This window comes from Lacerta agilis, chromosome 7 (genome assembly GCF_009819535.1).
Source record: "Lacerta agilis isolate rLacAgi1 chromosome 7, rLacAgi1.pri, whole genome shotgun sequence".
Classification (NCBI taxonomy): Eukaryota; Metazoa; Chordata; class Lepidosauria; order Squamata; family Lacertidae; genus Lacerta; species Lacerta agilis.
In genome coordinates this window covers 53,718,542-53,733,164 of record NC_046318.1, presented here as the reverse complement: position 1 = coordinate 53,733,164, position 14,623 = coordinate 53,718,542, and the positions used below count along the sequence as shown (strand labels likewise).

Below are 14,623 nucleotides of genomic sequence, written 5' to 3'. Positions count from 1 at the left end.
GCACCTTAACAGCATCATCTTTTAGGATTTTAAATAGTTCAGCTGGAATATCATCACTTCCACTGGCCTTGTTGTTAGCAAGGCTTTCTAAGGCCCATTTGACTTCACTCTCCAGGATGTCTGCCTCAAGGTCAGCAACCACACTACCTGGGGTGCATGAGACCTCTATATCTTTCTGGTATAGTTCCTCTGTGTATTCTTGCCACCTCTTCTTGATGTCTTCTGCTTCTGTTAGGTCCTTTCCACTTTTGTCCTTAATTGTGGTAATCTTTGTACGAAATGTTCCTTTCATATCTCCAATTTTCTTGAACAGATCTCTGGTTTTTCCCATTCTGTTATTTTCCTCTATTTCTTTGCATTGCTCGTTTAGAAAGGCCCTCTTGTCTCTCCTTGCTATTCTTTGGAAATCTGCATTCAATTTCCTGTATCTTTCACTATCGCCCTCGCATTTTGCTTGCCTTCTCTCCCCCGCTATTTTTAAGGCCTCATTGGACAGCCACTTTGCTTTCTTGCATTTCTTTTTCATTGGGATGGTTTTCGTTGCTGCCTCCTGTATAATGTTACGAGCCTCCATCCACAGTTCTTCAGGCACTCTATCCACCAAATCTAAGTCCTTAAATCTGTTTTTCACTTCAACTGTGTATTCATAAGGAATTTGATTTAGATTGTATCTTACTGGCCCAGTGGTTTTTCCTACTTTCTTCAGTTTAAGCTGGAATTTTGCTATAAGAAGCTGATGATCAGAGCCACAGTCAGCTCCAGGTCTTGTTTTTGCTGAGTGTATAGAGCTTCTCCATCTTTGGCTGCAGAGAATATAATCAATCTGATTTCGATGTCGCCCATCTGGTGATGTCCATGTGTAGAGTCGTCTCTTGTGTTGTTGGAAAAGAGTGTTTGTGATGACCAGCTTGTTCTCCTGACAGAACTCTATTTAGAATTTACTGTGATCTTATTCTTATGTCTATTAAGAAGTAGTTATGAGGGACTGCAACTGTGAGGTGGAAATATGACAGCCTGAGGTTAAAATATATTTTGATCTTTAAATCCTTTCCCCTCTCTTGTCAGCTTCCCCACCCCACACAAATGCATTCTAATATGTTAACAGTATGGTAAATTGGAACTTCTGCTACTAATATACTAATATACTAATATACTATTGCTTACTTTTCAAATTATGGCTCAGATCCAGAAGAAGCTTCTCTGGGTTTTGATTTTTAAATGGTTCTTGGGATGATTATGGTGCCAAGTTGTGAATCTCTCAGCATGCAGATGTTTGTGCCTTGTATGTGCATTTTCAGTGATTTTCAGTGATTTTCAGTGATTAATGAACATGTGATTTAATAACAGGTTTAATAAGAAACCAAAGAGAGGAATTCAGTACCTGCAAGAGCAAGGTATGCTTGGTACTACTCCTGAAGATATTGCCCAGTTCTTGCATCAAGAAGAAAGATTAGACTCTGTAAGAAAACTGTTATTAATGTCCAATGTATTTCATATGCGATTTACTTTGTAAATACAATTGCAGTAGTTTGAGCTAGACTGAAACTTATTCCTATCATAACTGTGTAATGGTAAAGAAGCGTTTATAGCTACAACCCAGAGAGTTCATTTAAGCACACCCAAGGGCCTCACATGTCCAGCGGGACTTGTGGCAAAACAAATTGAAGCAGCAATTCAATTATAACACTTTCCCCACTGCTTGGTAAGCTCCCTCCCCAAAGTTACAAAAGTAGTTTGCAATGTGAGCAAGAGACTATATTCTAAGAATAGTCCTACTGGCTGTCTGGAATATGTGGAGCTTGCACATAGCTTAGACCTGATTATGAATTTACAATAGATGGATATATCATCCCATTTCAAGCATCTTAAGAGTTTGATCACAAATAAATGGAAGGTTTTCTCATCTGTAGTGTGTTATCTAATATAACTGCTCTCCCCTTTCTAAGTACCTGGTGGCAGTGGGAAGACAACTGCCTTTACTGGCTTCAGCAAAGTAAAATTATTCCAGGTTTCCTTGGTGCAGCAGCATAAGATCATTCTTAAAAGGAACCCATTTTTATTTTTAATTTAAGTGTGGATACGCTTCTGAAATCTAGAGCATCTTATAGGTCAAGATGGATGTGAAGATGATCTTCTGGGCATGTATGATCTTGGTTGATTAGAACTTCAAATTTCAGAGCTTGAATGATGCAGAATCTGTTATGGGCCAGAACATAATTGTCTCAAATGCTGTGGGCAACAGTTCATAGAACTGGGGGTTGGGGGAGTGCAGTAAACTCCTGGAGGATACCATCCTAATGTGAGGTTGCTCTCTTGCTTATATTGGCAGTCAGCCAGTTTCTTGTCCTTTTTTAAATGGAAGGAAGGTGGATTGCATTAATCAGCAACCATCACAGCAACATATTTTGGGTGTTTATTTTTAAAATATTTTAAAAAATGAAAAATGCAGTGTGGCTGGATCACTTTCCATTTGGTTGTATACATGTTGACCTGACCTGGAATTATTTTCATTTTAGACTCAAGTTGGGGAGTTCCTAGGAGACAATGATAAATTTAATAAGGAAGTTATGTATGCATATGTGGACCAGCATGACTTTTCAGCAAAGGATTTTGTTTCTGCTCTGCGCATGTTTTTGGAAGGCTTTCGTCTTCCGGGAGAAGCTCAGAAAATAGATAGATTGATGGAGAAATTTGCTGCTAGATACTTGGAGTGCAACCAAGGGTAAGTGGCTTTCTCTTGCCTTTGTCTAATCTATAGCTGGATAAAGGGAAAAATTGATTATATATATTTTTTGTTTCAGGCAAACCCTCTTTGCTAGTGCTGACACTGCTTATGTCTTGGCTTATTCAATTATCATGTTGACAACAGATCTCCATAGCCCACAGGTACATTACTTAGAACCTATTAATTATAACTTGAATCTACAAAGTGACTCACTCAGGTTTATTAAACCAGCACCATTTTATGCTGACTTTACTTCTGATTTAAATACATCTTATTTTCCTCCTGCATCTTAAGTCTTGATTGCAACCCCTTGACCCTGGAACGCCTTCCCAAGAGTTCCAGATGGCCCCCATGTTGATGATTTTTAGGCAGGTGGTAAAAACTTCCTTATTTCTTCAGGCTTCTGGCCTGCTTTAAATTCTTGCCTGCTGATTAGATTTGTCTGGGTAGATTGTGGGGTTTGTGCATGCGTCTTTTTAAATGTTCTGTCCAGTTTTTGTATTGTGTTACTATGTTGTAAGCCTTTCGAAGGCCAAAAGGCAAGGTACAAATAATTTTATAAAGTTTTCTGCCACAGTAGGGGCATTTCTGTATATGAATGTGTTAGTAACAGTACTTTAGATAAGGAAACCAACATAATAAAACATACTTTTGCTTAGATGTCACCAGCACTATTAATAGAACAGATATATTATTCAAAGGCACCCACAGACAAAAGTTTGGTGAATGCTAGTAGGCAGGCCACTTCGAGTGCACAGTGTGTTGAATATGAACCAAGCCTTTTTCTTCAGAACTGCCCGTGGAGGGATGTGGAAGCTGCCATTATCATTCTGATTTTTATAGCCCACTTCTATGTCAGTATGAAGTTGATGAAGTTTAATCAACAGTAGCAGCGACTGGTGGGTAATGGAGGAGAGAGAGAGAGAGAGATACCTGAGTGTGTGGACTAGATGGGATCCTTCCCTGGGTCATACTTTTTTTCTTGAAGGTGCCTCTCTTGGTAGATTCTGTGACTATGTATTCATACATCCTGGTGTAATTACTACTGATGTTGCTTTCATGGCTAATACTAAACTGCTTCCCCCCCCCCCAATTTCTAGGTAAAGAATAAAATGACAAAAGAACAATACATTAAGATGAACAGAGGTATCAATGATAGCAAGGATCTCCCTGAAGAATATCTATCTGCCATATATAATGAAATAGCAGGGAAAAAGATATCAATGAAGGAAACAAAAGAGTTAACGATACCGACAAAAACAAGTAAACAAAGTAAGCCCCCACAGCATACCAAGCTTCACAGAATATTTGTTGCTTTTCGCTTTCTTGTTGATACTGACAAACAGCCTAATAAAACTGCCTTGTTATAATGTATCTCTCTCAAAAAAAAAATCAGTGAGCAAGTGCGTGTACACATCTCGTTACTTTTCTGCATTCTCTTGTCTTTATATAGAGATATAAAACTGTGTGTGGAAATAAATGGCAACAGCAAAATTGCACTAAATTGCAGTATAGGAGGGAAGTTAAATGCATTTTCATATTTCATATATATATAGCTTTCTGTTGAAACCAGCATATGTATTGTGTTTTTTATTACAACCATTATTTTGTTGGGACTGATCCTGTTCTTGTCTAAATTTCTAGTTGTATAGGCATGTTTCAAACAGTTGGCCTTTCTTCCTCTCCTGCAATTGATAACACTCATGAAATCTGTAACAGTTCTTGTTGCAACCATTAACTGTTCAAATTTCAGCTCTGAATATCAACATATATATTGGAGTCAATATTTTCAAGGGAGTAGGCAGAGTTTGTTAGGGTGTTGCAAATTGTCCCCCCCCCCCTTTATCCTTCAAAACCCGTCCTTTTCCAGTTTTATTTGTATTCTTAAGAAAATCTATGTGTGTGGCTAAATTGTGGATGATAAATCACTTGCGATAAAGAGTGGGGAACCTGGACCAATGCTTCTATCATCCCTGGCTATTGGCCATGCTTGTTGGGGCTTATGATGTGCAGTCTAGCAGCATCTGGAGAGCCATGGGCTCCTAATACCTTCTTTAGATTATTTCTATGGGGTGACATCCAGTGATGCCTGTCTAATTGTGCCATGGATTTCCTCTACTCCTTTAGTATATAACCCCTTCCCCAATTTGAAAACTGAAAACATCTTGTTTAAAAGCTAAAAACATTCCATTGTGTCTTTGTCTTGTGAGAAACAAGTCAAACCTTATATGGTAAAATGGGCAAAGGTTTTACAATTGTATATGGTACAGTTAGCAAAACGTGTTGCAACTGTTAATAAGAAAGTGGGAATTGTTTTCATATATGGTAGATGTCTGAAGCCAAGAGAGTACTGAGCAAAGATAAGGAATAAAAGAGAGCTAATAACACAGAGATTTGGAAATTGATCCACTCTTGTTTTTGTTATGCAAGAGATTTGCCAGTGGGTTTCCAGTAAATAATTATGTATATGTGCATTATATTAATGGCTGGAGTTTGTATGCCTATCAGCGAAGAACAGCAGTTCCTACAGTGCGGGTAGAATATATGACTGTATGGTTATTTAAAAATTAACCAAGTTAGAATGTAGGAAGGAAAACAAACATAAAACAATTTTTTATAGGATGGAAACCATTTATTTATTGAATGTTGGCAGAACAGAGCATGTCCATAGACGCAAAACATTTATTTCTTTGGTTAAAAATGTATCAACATGATTGTGACAAATTGTGCATATATTGCTGGTATTATAAGTATGCTTTTCTTTGTATATTTGTTTTGTCTTGGTTTTGTATAGAATAAAATGTTTTTAAAATTTAATAGATACACTTGCTTCCAGGTGTAGCTAGTGAAAAGCAGAGGCGACTTCTTTATAATTTAGAAATGGAGCAGATGGCTAAAACAGCTAAAGCTCTGATGGAGGCAGTGAGCCATGTTCAAGCTCCTTTCACAAGCGCAACACACTTGGAACATGTAAGACCAATGTTCAAGGTAAGTCTTATAAATATTCCTCTTTTGTAGTATGACTGTATGCTTCCTCTAGATAGGTGAATATTTTATATTTTAAAACACCATTTAAAGCAGTTCTTTGCTTTCTAAGAACACAAATTTCACTATTACCAGCATCAATTACTAGCTGCCTAAATGTATAATAAACAGCTAAACAAGCAATCTTATGTTCAAGGAGCTGGTAGAGAGCATGGCAGCACAAATGAGGGCAGCGTAAAGTCACAGCAGATCCTGGGTCTGTTCAGAAGCCCAAGGGGGGAGGAATTTACAGAGTGGCAACACAAAATACAGAGAGCTGGCATACTTGGTGTCACTGTGGCAACCAAGGCCAACTGTTGACATACACAGCAAACCATTCCCAAACTCCCTGTCCAGAGTAGACGCACTGTGAAGCCATGCAGAGAGAGCCCATGGATAACAACGAGAATACCCCTGCTTTGGAATGTAAACATGGAAGTTAGGGGCAGGGCAGTTTGGTGACTCTAGCAATATGGCAGCCATAAAAGCAGTGTGCCCTGGCCATGCCCGTCATATGCCATACCAGTCACACAGTAACAGTGTGACCAGGTAAATAAACCCGTGTGGAAAACACTAGCATCCCCAAGCTTTCTTTATTATAGATTTAAAACTAAATAAATGAAAAATCAACGGGTGAATCAGGTTTGTCCGCATTATAGCTTTATAATGCTGTTCACATTTATCTGGACTACATAGTACTTAAAGTTTGTGCTGCTGTTTGAATGATTTATTTGTTTTTTTATTCTAGTTGGCATGGACACCATTCTTAGCTGCATTCAGTGTAGGTTTGCAAGACTGTGATGACACAGAAGTTGCCTCTCTTTGCCTAGAAGGCATACGATGTGCAATCAGAATAGCATGCATTTTTAACATCCAGGTAACACTGAATTCTAAGGTTTAGTAAAAGTATTGTAAATATTCATGATTATATAGTAGCATTGTGCCATAAAATACATGGTGTGATTTTCCAACAATACAATGTTATATTTTACTCTGGTTTTAGCTTATTGGTGATTTTAATTTTTTTGAATGTTTTAATAATGGTTTGTACTTACAATTATATTGTTTTATTCTTTTTGTAAACTGCTTTGAGGTTTGTTTGTTTTTTACAATTAAGTAGTATATATTCGTTGTTAAATAAAAGTCACTTTAAAAATGGAAATAATTATAGATTTCAAATGTTAATGAGATTAATATATGCATGAGACTGCAGAGTGGATATAAGGTTATCTTTGGGCACCTTGCCAGCATATTGTACTTTTTCTAGTTAATAGTTTACAAAGAGAGAAAAGACATCCTCATACACAAAATAGGCAGAAAGTAGTGGTTTACCTGAATTTCATCATGAGTAATTCCAGTTCTTTTATTATTTTGGTATAGGAGAAGCTTCCTTAGTAAAATATATTGCTGTATCTTTTAGTACACCAACTATAAGGAATTCCAAACCTGTTCACTTTGGGGGAGCAGTCACTACTGATTAAGCTTCAACATTATCTGCATTATGTTGATGTATCTGGAAAACTGCTGAGTGTAGATCTCAGAGCTATTTCTTCTGTATTTTGTTGTGTTGAGTGAGTTCATACCATAGTAGGCAAGTGTTAGGATTCCTGATTATCTCATTAAGATCATAACCTTTTGGGTTTTAATTTTGTTCATGTATGGAACAATTGTTTATTTATATTATATGGATAGATATAAATATTGTGCCTATTAAGAAAACGTCTCAGTGAAACCCATTAAAATGCAATAATAAGATAAATCCAGCAGCACTGAATCAGTACAAAATTTAACTAAAAATGTTATGACAAATGGCTGGCATCAGATTATAGCTGTCCAAAATGATAGCTGTTTTCATGTTCTTTGCAGAACTTGAGGAAAGTAGGTGACTCTCATAATTCAGTTTGCACACTCCTCTAGGAATGATGCACTGACACATAAAGAGAAAAAAGCCTACTTCCTATATAAAATCTGGTTCACACCTTTATTTGTGTTTGAGTACCGTAAGGAAGCAGCCAGAGTCTCCTGTGTTTGCCCTCCCTCCATTACATTAGCTTCAGTATTGACACCTTGCCTCTCTTTAATACAATACTATGGTGTAATAACTGCTGTGATATCTAACAGTAGATGAACTAGGTAAATCTTGATGAATTAAAACACTCATTTTTCTTCCTATAGCTTGAAAGGGATGCTTATGTCCAAGCACTAGCAAGATTTACTTTACTTACGGTGAATTCTGGTATTACTGAAATGAAACAGAAGAACATTGATACAATAAAAACACTCATTACAGTGGCTCATACTGACGGAAATTACTTGGGAACTTCTTGGCATGAGGTAGATTATATTTTTAATTGCTATATAATAACTGAATGTGTAGAATATACATTCTCTGTATATATATTTGCATGATGCATAGATAACTTTTTCATATACTAAAACCATATTGTCAAATTTAATTGTATATTGATGTTTTTAAGAGTGTTTGTGTCAGTGTGAGATACCTAAAAGGTTTCTAGAAGTTTGCTTGTGTGCATGGATTGAAAATTGCTAGGCTTTACTAACATTTGATGTTAAAAATGATCTATCTTTCAGTAGATTGGCTATTTTATTTTGCTGTATTCTTTTTTAAATTCAAGATTTTGAAATGCATCAGTCAGCTTGAATTGGCACAGTTAATAGGTACTGGAGTAAAGCCACGTTACATCTCTGGGACTGTGAGAGGACGAGAAGGTTCTTTTACTACAAAGGATCAGGCACCTGATGAATTTGCAAGTCTAGGAATAGGCAAGTATTGTAAATACTAACTACTTGGTGGCAAAATTGCTTTAAGTACATGATGTCTGCCTTGTTGCTGGTTTAGATTTGTTGGTGAGTTTCCTGTAGAAAGAAGAGAACTATACAAATATTATATACCATTGCCTGGCGCCTTCATGGCATTTCCTTAAGTGCCAGGTGAAAACGTTTCTCTCTCTTTTTTTTAAAGATACTTCTTTATTCATTTTATGTACAATCTTTACAACAGAAGACTTCACATCTATGACGAAACAATATATAACAAAACCTTGGGTCTCATATTTTCGTTTGTACTGATTCTTCTCAGATTCCCTTATTTTACTATTCCTTAATATTTGTTTCTCTATATCCAGGCCTTTGGCTGATTAACATTCTGTGACCTTTTAAATGTGTTTATGGGATGGGGGGTTATTGGTTTGTTTTCATTTTATTATGTATTTTGTGTTCCCATTTTGTATTTTTATGTTGTGAACCACTCTGATCAGATGAAGCGCAATATACAATTCTAATTAAGAATAAGAATGGATTGTATCCAAAGTTAGTCATACTTGGAGTAAACCCATTGAAATAACTGAAGGGGACTAATGTAGGTGTATTATTTGCAACAGGACTTTGCACTAGTACATAGTGCTTCCATCATATTCCATGCTGTTCCAGAGGGCCCTGTGATTATCCGGAGTAGCCTTTTTGGAAATATAAGGAGTCCAGTGGATATTTTTTTGGGGGAAGCAAAAATTAGACACCCTTCCTTGCACAGCTGAAAGTTATTTCTACTAACATAAAGTCACCAGTCTTTGTGTAAAAGAGCTGTATGTGTCATTGGGCCTTTATTCATAACGTTGACAGACAACAGCTCCTAATAATAGCCAGACAACATTGCAGTGGGAAGCGGTGTGTGTCCTAACTCTAGCACACAGATTTCATCCATTTTTACCATTATCTTTGGTATTGCTAGCAAATATAATTATTTTAATGTTTGAAAAGTTACTTTTTTTCCTTCCTCCCTTCAACAATCCATCCCTTCTTTAAAAAATTGACGTATCTGCTAGTTGGAGGAAATATGGACTGGAAGCAGATTGCAAGTATTCAAGAATCCATTGGAGAAACTAGCTCACAAAGTGTTGTTGTTGCTGTAGACAGGTATGGTATTGTATTTACCTTTTGCTTGATACTGTGATGTTTGTATGGTAGCAAAAATATTTTGGCTGCATTGGAAATAGTCATATTACTTGTTAGCATTGTTGTTGTTGTTGTTTTTAAATGATACTACCTCTAGTAGCACCCTAGTAATGTTTGTTGATCCAAAGAACTAAATTATACAACTGAGTTAGTGAGGGCAAAATGGAGAGGGTTGGCAAGGTTGCGGGGGCAGAAAAGAAGCATGGGAGGACTTCAGATGGCTTTGCGATCCACTTTGCATTTTCAACCTCTGACTTGGGGATTTTGACAGGTGGGTTAAGCACCTGTTAAAGCTAAGGTGGGAGCCACCAAGGTTCCCCCCCCCACACACACACTTTGTCTAAGGGGAGCTTGGTGAGCTGTGTGTCTGGTAGATAGAATTGTAGGCAAGGTTGGCAAGTAATGCCAGCAGGGACACAGCTCCTAGTATATGTACAAGCAGATTCAGGTGGATAGCAGTGTTGCTCTGTCATAGTCATAATAAATAACAAGATGAAAGATGAAAAAAACTTTTTAAATAATTCCAGTGGCACCTTTAAGATCAACTACATATAAGCTTTCAAGGTTTGAGCTTTCGTGTGTAATACACACTTCATCAGATACTCTGAAGCAGAGCTATGTACAAGCGGCCACCATTTTGTGCAGAGGTCCCATTCCCAGGCCCTGCACGCATCGGGGGAGTGTGCATAAGCATGTCACGGCCACGCCCCCATTATGTCCCCATTCTTCCCTTTCCCAGGTCCAAAAGGACCCACACATCGGCAATCGCACATCAGTTGGACATGCCTAAAATGGTCGTCCCCTGTATATAAATATAAACACACACACATATATATATATGTGTCAAATATTCAGTGGTAGGGTTTGTTGACCTTTAATCTTCATATATATTCAGGAAATCTGTCGTGAAAAATTCTTACACAGTTCTGTTAAATTGTGTCTTCAACAGAATATTTACAGGATCCACAAGGCTAGATGGAAATGCTATTGGTAAGTTTTGTACATTACTTACCATAATAGTGTATTAACATTAAAAAAAATACATATTAAATGGATTCTCTATGGATTTAACAGTGGATTTTGTTCGATGGCTTTGTGCTGTGTCTATGGATGAACTGCTGTCTGCCACTCATCCTCGGATGTTTAGCCTGCAGAAGATAGTGGAGATTTCTTACTATAACATGGGGAGAATACGGCTACAATGGTCTAGAATCTGGGAAGTTATTGGAGATCATTTCAATAAGGTAGGTCTTATAATTACTAGCTCTTCCACAAAGCCAATTGGACCTTTTAATCTATATAATAAAAATGCCCCATCAGCATTTTGAGTGCTGAAGATACCACCAGTTAATTACTTATTGAAAGTTAGACTTCGAGAAATGTTTTAGATAATAATTATGCTAATAAATAGTTCTACTTAGAGGAAACGGTGCATTTTTAATGTTTTTGTATAATTTTCTGTTGGTTTTGCCATACAGTTATTTACAGATTTAAATAATTATGTATTTATTTATTTATTACTTTTTACATTGCATATCATGAGTTTCTAACTTGGCTTTGCTAGGTTGGCTGTAATCCCAATGAAGATGTAGCTATTTTCGCAGTCGATTCCTTAAGGCAGTTATCAATGAAGTTCTTAGAAAAAGGGGAACTTGCTAATTTCCGATTCCAGAAGGACTTCTTAAGACCATTTGAACACATCATGAAAAGAAACAGGTAATAAATGATGTGTAATGGGTGAGCTACCTGAAATCATTCTCTCATTCTCTAGTGTACAAAACTAAAGCTTGGAGTTTTAACTACTAAATTGTTTGTAAATTTTGTCTCTGTTTTTAGATCTCCAACCATTCGTGACATGGTTGTTCGTTGCATAGCCCAGATGGTAAATTCCCAAGCAGCAAACATCCGCTCAGGATGGAAGAATATTTTCTCAGTTTTTCATCTGGCTGCATCTGATCAGGATGAAAGTATAGTTGAACTTGCCTTTCAAACTACAGGCCACATTGTCAGTGAGTACATGTATAATTTACAGCCTTTTGCCAAGAGGTATAACATATCCCGTTCTTATTGTGTTGCTTTTTAGCTTCAGAATTTATTTGCGTAGTAAAACTTAAATAATAATACTTAATAAAAATCATTTTGCTTTACTGCATAGGTAAGGGAACTTGTGGCCCTTCAGTAAATGCCATTGGCCTACAACTCCCTGGCTGGGGGTTTTAGGAGTTGAAGTCCAACATTATCTGGTTCACCCCCCACAGACTTTATCAAGATAACATTTGTATCTTAAAAATCTTAGAAGTTGTTTACTGTGGTTTAAAGGGCAGATATTCTAACTATTCATCTGTACTTTCTTTCCTTCCAGCAATTGTGTTTGAGAAACACTTCCCAGCAACTATAGATTCTTTCCAGGATGCAGTTAAATGCTTGTCCGAATTTGCATGCAATGCAGCTTTTCCAGATACAAGTATGGAAGCAATTCGCCTTATTCGTCATTGTGCAAAATATGTATCAGAAAGGCCACAGGTATAATTTATAGGTGGTAGTAGTATTTATGTACAGCTTCATCTGCTAAGTCTTGACCATAAATGTTCTGGTGTAAAATAGAGGAGAGAATTTCATGGGATGACATTTGTTTCTGAATGCTGATATGATCCAGTTTCAACCAAGGCCAGAGCATTTCCCCCCCCCCCCAGCCCGCCGCTGCCTGGAGACCATGGCCTCTGGGGGTCTGGTCACAAAAAATCTCTCTCTAAAGATATTAATTCCAAGATAATGTGTAATATATATTTTATAATCCCAAAATAGTATTTAATGAATTTACAGTATGTATTCCAGATTATTTAAAAATGATTTAGGAATTGCTTTTAAATTAATTTTAGGTGCTGTTCACCAATGTGAATTTAGGAAGCAGAATGAATAACAATAACCATAACCATAATTTTTATAAAGTATTTATTAAAGGTATTTTTGGTTTTTTATCCATATGTCAGCAGAATGGAGAAGGAAACAATTTTTGGCAGCTCCCCTCCCTGAATTCAGAGCAGATTGCGGGAAAGGGGGATCAGTTGGAAATTGCTTCATTCCTCTGTAAACACCTTACATGTCAGCCGAGCAACTCCATTGGATTTCAATCTATGAGTGTAATAAATTATTGCATTTGTTAACATCCTTTTGGACATTCTGAAGAAGGCAATAGTTGGATCCAAGGTGGTATTAAACTAAGTCTTACTCAAAGTAGGCCCATTGAAATTAACAAGCATTATAAAGGCAGGTCCATTAATTTCTATAGGTGTCCTCTAGGTAAAACTTAGTTGTATACTGCCCACACAACTGCTGCTGTTTATAGAAACCTCTCTGAATCAGGGCCTGATATGTGATAGTTAAAGTAGCTTTACCTAAGAAATAAATTATAATTTATTTAGCATCAACTGTCATGATGATTTTCTGGGTATAGAACGTAGAAATTGCATTTAATACTGTGTTTCTGCTGTATTAAACTTGTGTTTGCTCCCAAAGGCTTTCAAAGAATATACCAGTGACGATATGAATGTAGCTCCAGAAGACAGAGTCTGGGTGAGAGGATGGTTTCCAATTCTCTTTGAGCTTTCCTGTATCATCAATAGATGCAAATTAGATGTAAGAACCAGGTAACAAGCCATATTTGTAATTCAAATTTTTAAAACATTTTGTTTCACTTGCAAGTCTTCAAGCAAGAAATGGGTGGGAAATAAAATTGTTATTGCCATATAAGCAATCTGACTATCAGCTGGAGACAGCATCTTGGAAGGAACTGAAAAGCTGAGAATACAGGTCCTTATAACAGCTATGCAATTATATCCCTTTGTTTGCTATAGGGACTTATTTTCCCTATTTGTGAAAACGCATTGCATATATGTAAATAGAGACAGGTATTTAATGTAGCAGATATAGGTTCTCTCTGTAAGCGGGTAGATTTCTAAATGTAAATCTCTAAATTTACAAAATAACCATTCAACAGCACATTAAAATTTAAAGCTATTTGCAAAGACAGAAGTGGAGTTATTTATATAGGAGGCTCTTTAAAAAAAAAAGTATTGAAACAGCACATAGCCCTCAAACATTTTTCTATGCTGCCACAGAACCTTTAAGATCAGGATCTGATAGCATGCAATTCTATCTCTGATCTACACATAAAGGTTGGAAAGCAAAATAAAAGACTATGGTCCTTTGCAGTATCTGGTGTTGAATTGTGGAAGGCAGGTGGTTCTATAGACAGATTAGCTCCTCTTACGTTCTTAAATGTGTGAATACAGCGTTAAAACTGGGTTGTTGTTGTTGTTGTTTTGGAGATTAACATTCCTCTGTGTCCAGTAAAATACATTCTGTTCGGTGTGTGTATATTATTGCTTCACCTACCTTCGCAGTTCTACACCTACCCATGAGCTTGGGAAGATAAGGGAAATTCTGTTTAGAATTTACTTTCTAATGCAGCGAAGAACAATGCTGCATAGTCTTACCACATCTCATTGCAGATGCTTCTGTTCTCGTGTGAAGTCTTAGTTAAAATAGAAACTTTTGGAAGTTATCAGCTTTGCAAAGGGGGATGGGAATCAAATCTGAATACTTCTCAGCTTTTTTTTTTTTAATATAGTTGACATTTGGCAGAGCTGAATCCTATTGTAAACTGCATTTTTGTAACGATTCATAATTCCCTGTGAACTTTAGAAGATAACTGCATAGGTAGAGGAGTTTGTGTCCTCACTTCACATAAAACCCTTTTTTATTTTTGTCCTTCCTTTCTTTCATGATGGAAACTTAAGATGGCATATATGTAGGATTCTCTATGCAGGCACTGTAAGGTTACCGCATCATATGCCTTCAGACCTTGCCCTATTGGGTACACCGTGCCTGTTCTTAATAGTT

General features: G+C 36.8%; 1 protein-coding gene across 2 annotated transcripts in view; it reads left to right on the top strand.

Moving 5' to 3' along the window:
* Positions 1-14,623, top strand: part of ARFGEF1 (ADP ribosylation factor guanine nucleotide exchange factor 1) — a 65,874-nt gene that overhangs the window by 40,563 nt on the left and 10,688 nt on the right. For both annotated transcript variants that reach the window (XM_033155344.1, XM_033155345.1), the window contains exons 15-29: positions 1,348-1,459; positions 2,517-2,722; positions 2,802-2,886; positions 3,826-3,997; positions 5,562-5,713; positions 6,498-6,626; positions 7,925-8,083; positions 8,386-8,533; positions 9,592-9,682; positions 10,671-10,711; positions 10,796-10,965; positions 11,286-11,437; positions 11,558-11,730; positions 12,084-12,244; positions 13,238-13,368. In XM_033155344.1, the coding sequence (XP_033011235.1) occupies positions 1,348-1,459; positions 2,517-2,722; positions 2,802-2,886; positions 3,826-3,997; positions 5,562-5,713; positions 6,498-6,626; positions 7,925-8,083; positions 8,386-8,533; positions 9,592-9,682; positions 10,671-10,711; positions 10,796-10,965; positions 11,286-11,437; positions 11,558-11,730; positions 12,084-12,244; positions 13,238-13,368 (2,082 nt within the window). The remainder of the gene's footprint in view (positions 1-1,347; positions 1,460-2,516; positions 2,723-2,801; positions 2,887-3,825; positions 3,998-5,561; positions 5,714-6,497; positions 6,627-7,924; positions 8,084-8,385; positions 8,534-9,591; positions 9,683-10,670; positions 10,712-10,795; positions 10,966-11,285; positions 11,438-11,557; positions 11,731-12,083; positions 12,245-13,237; positions 13,369-14,623) is intronic.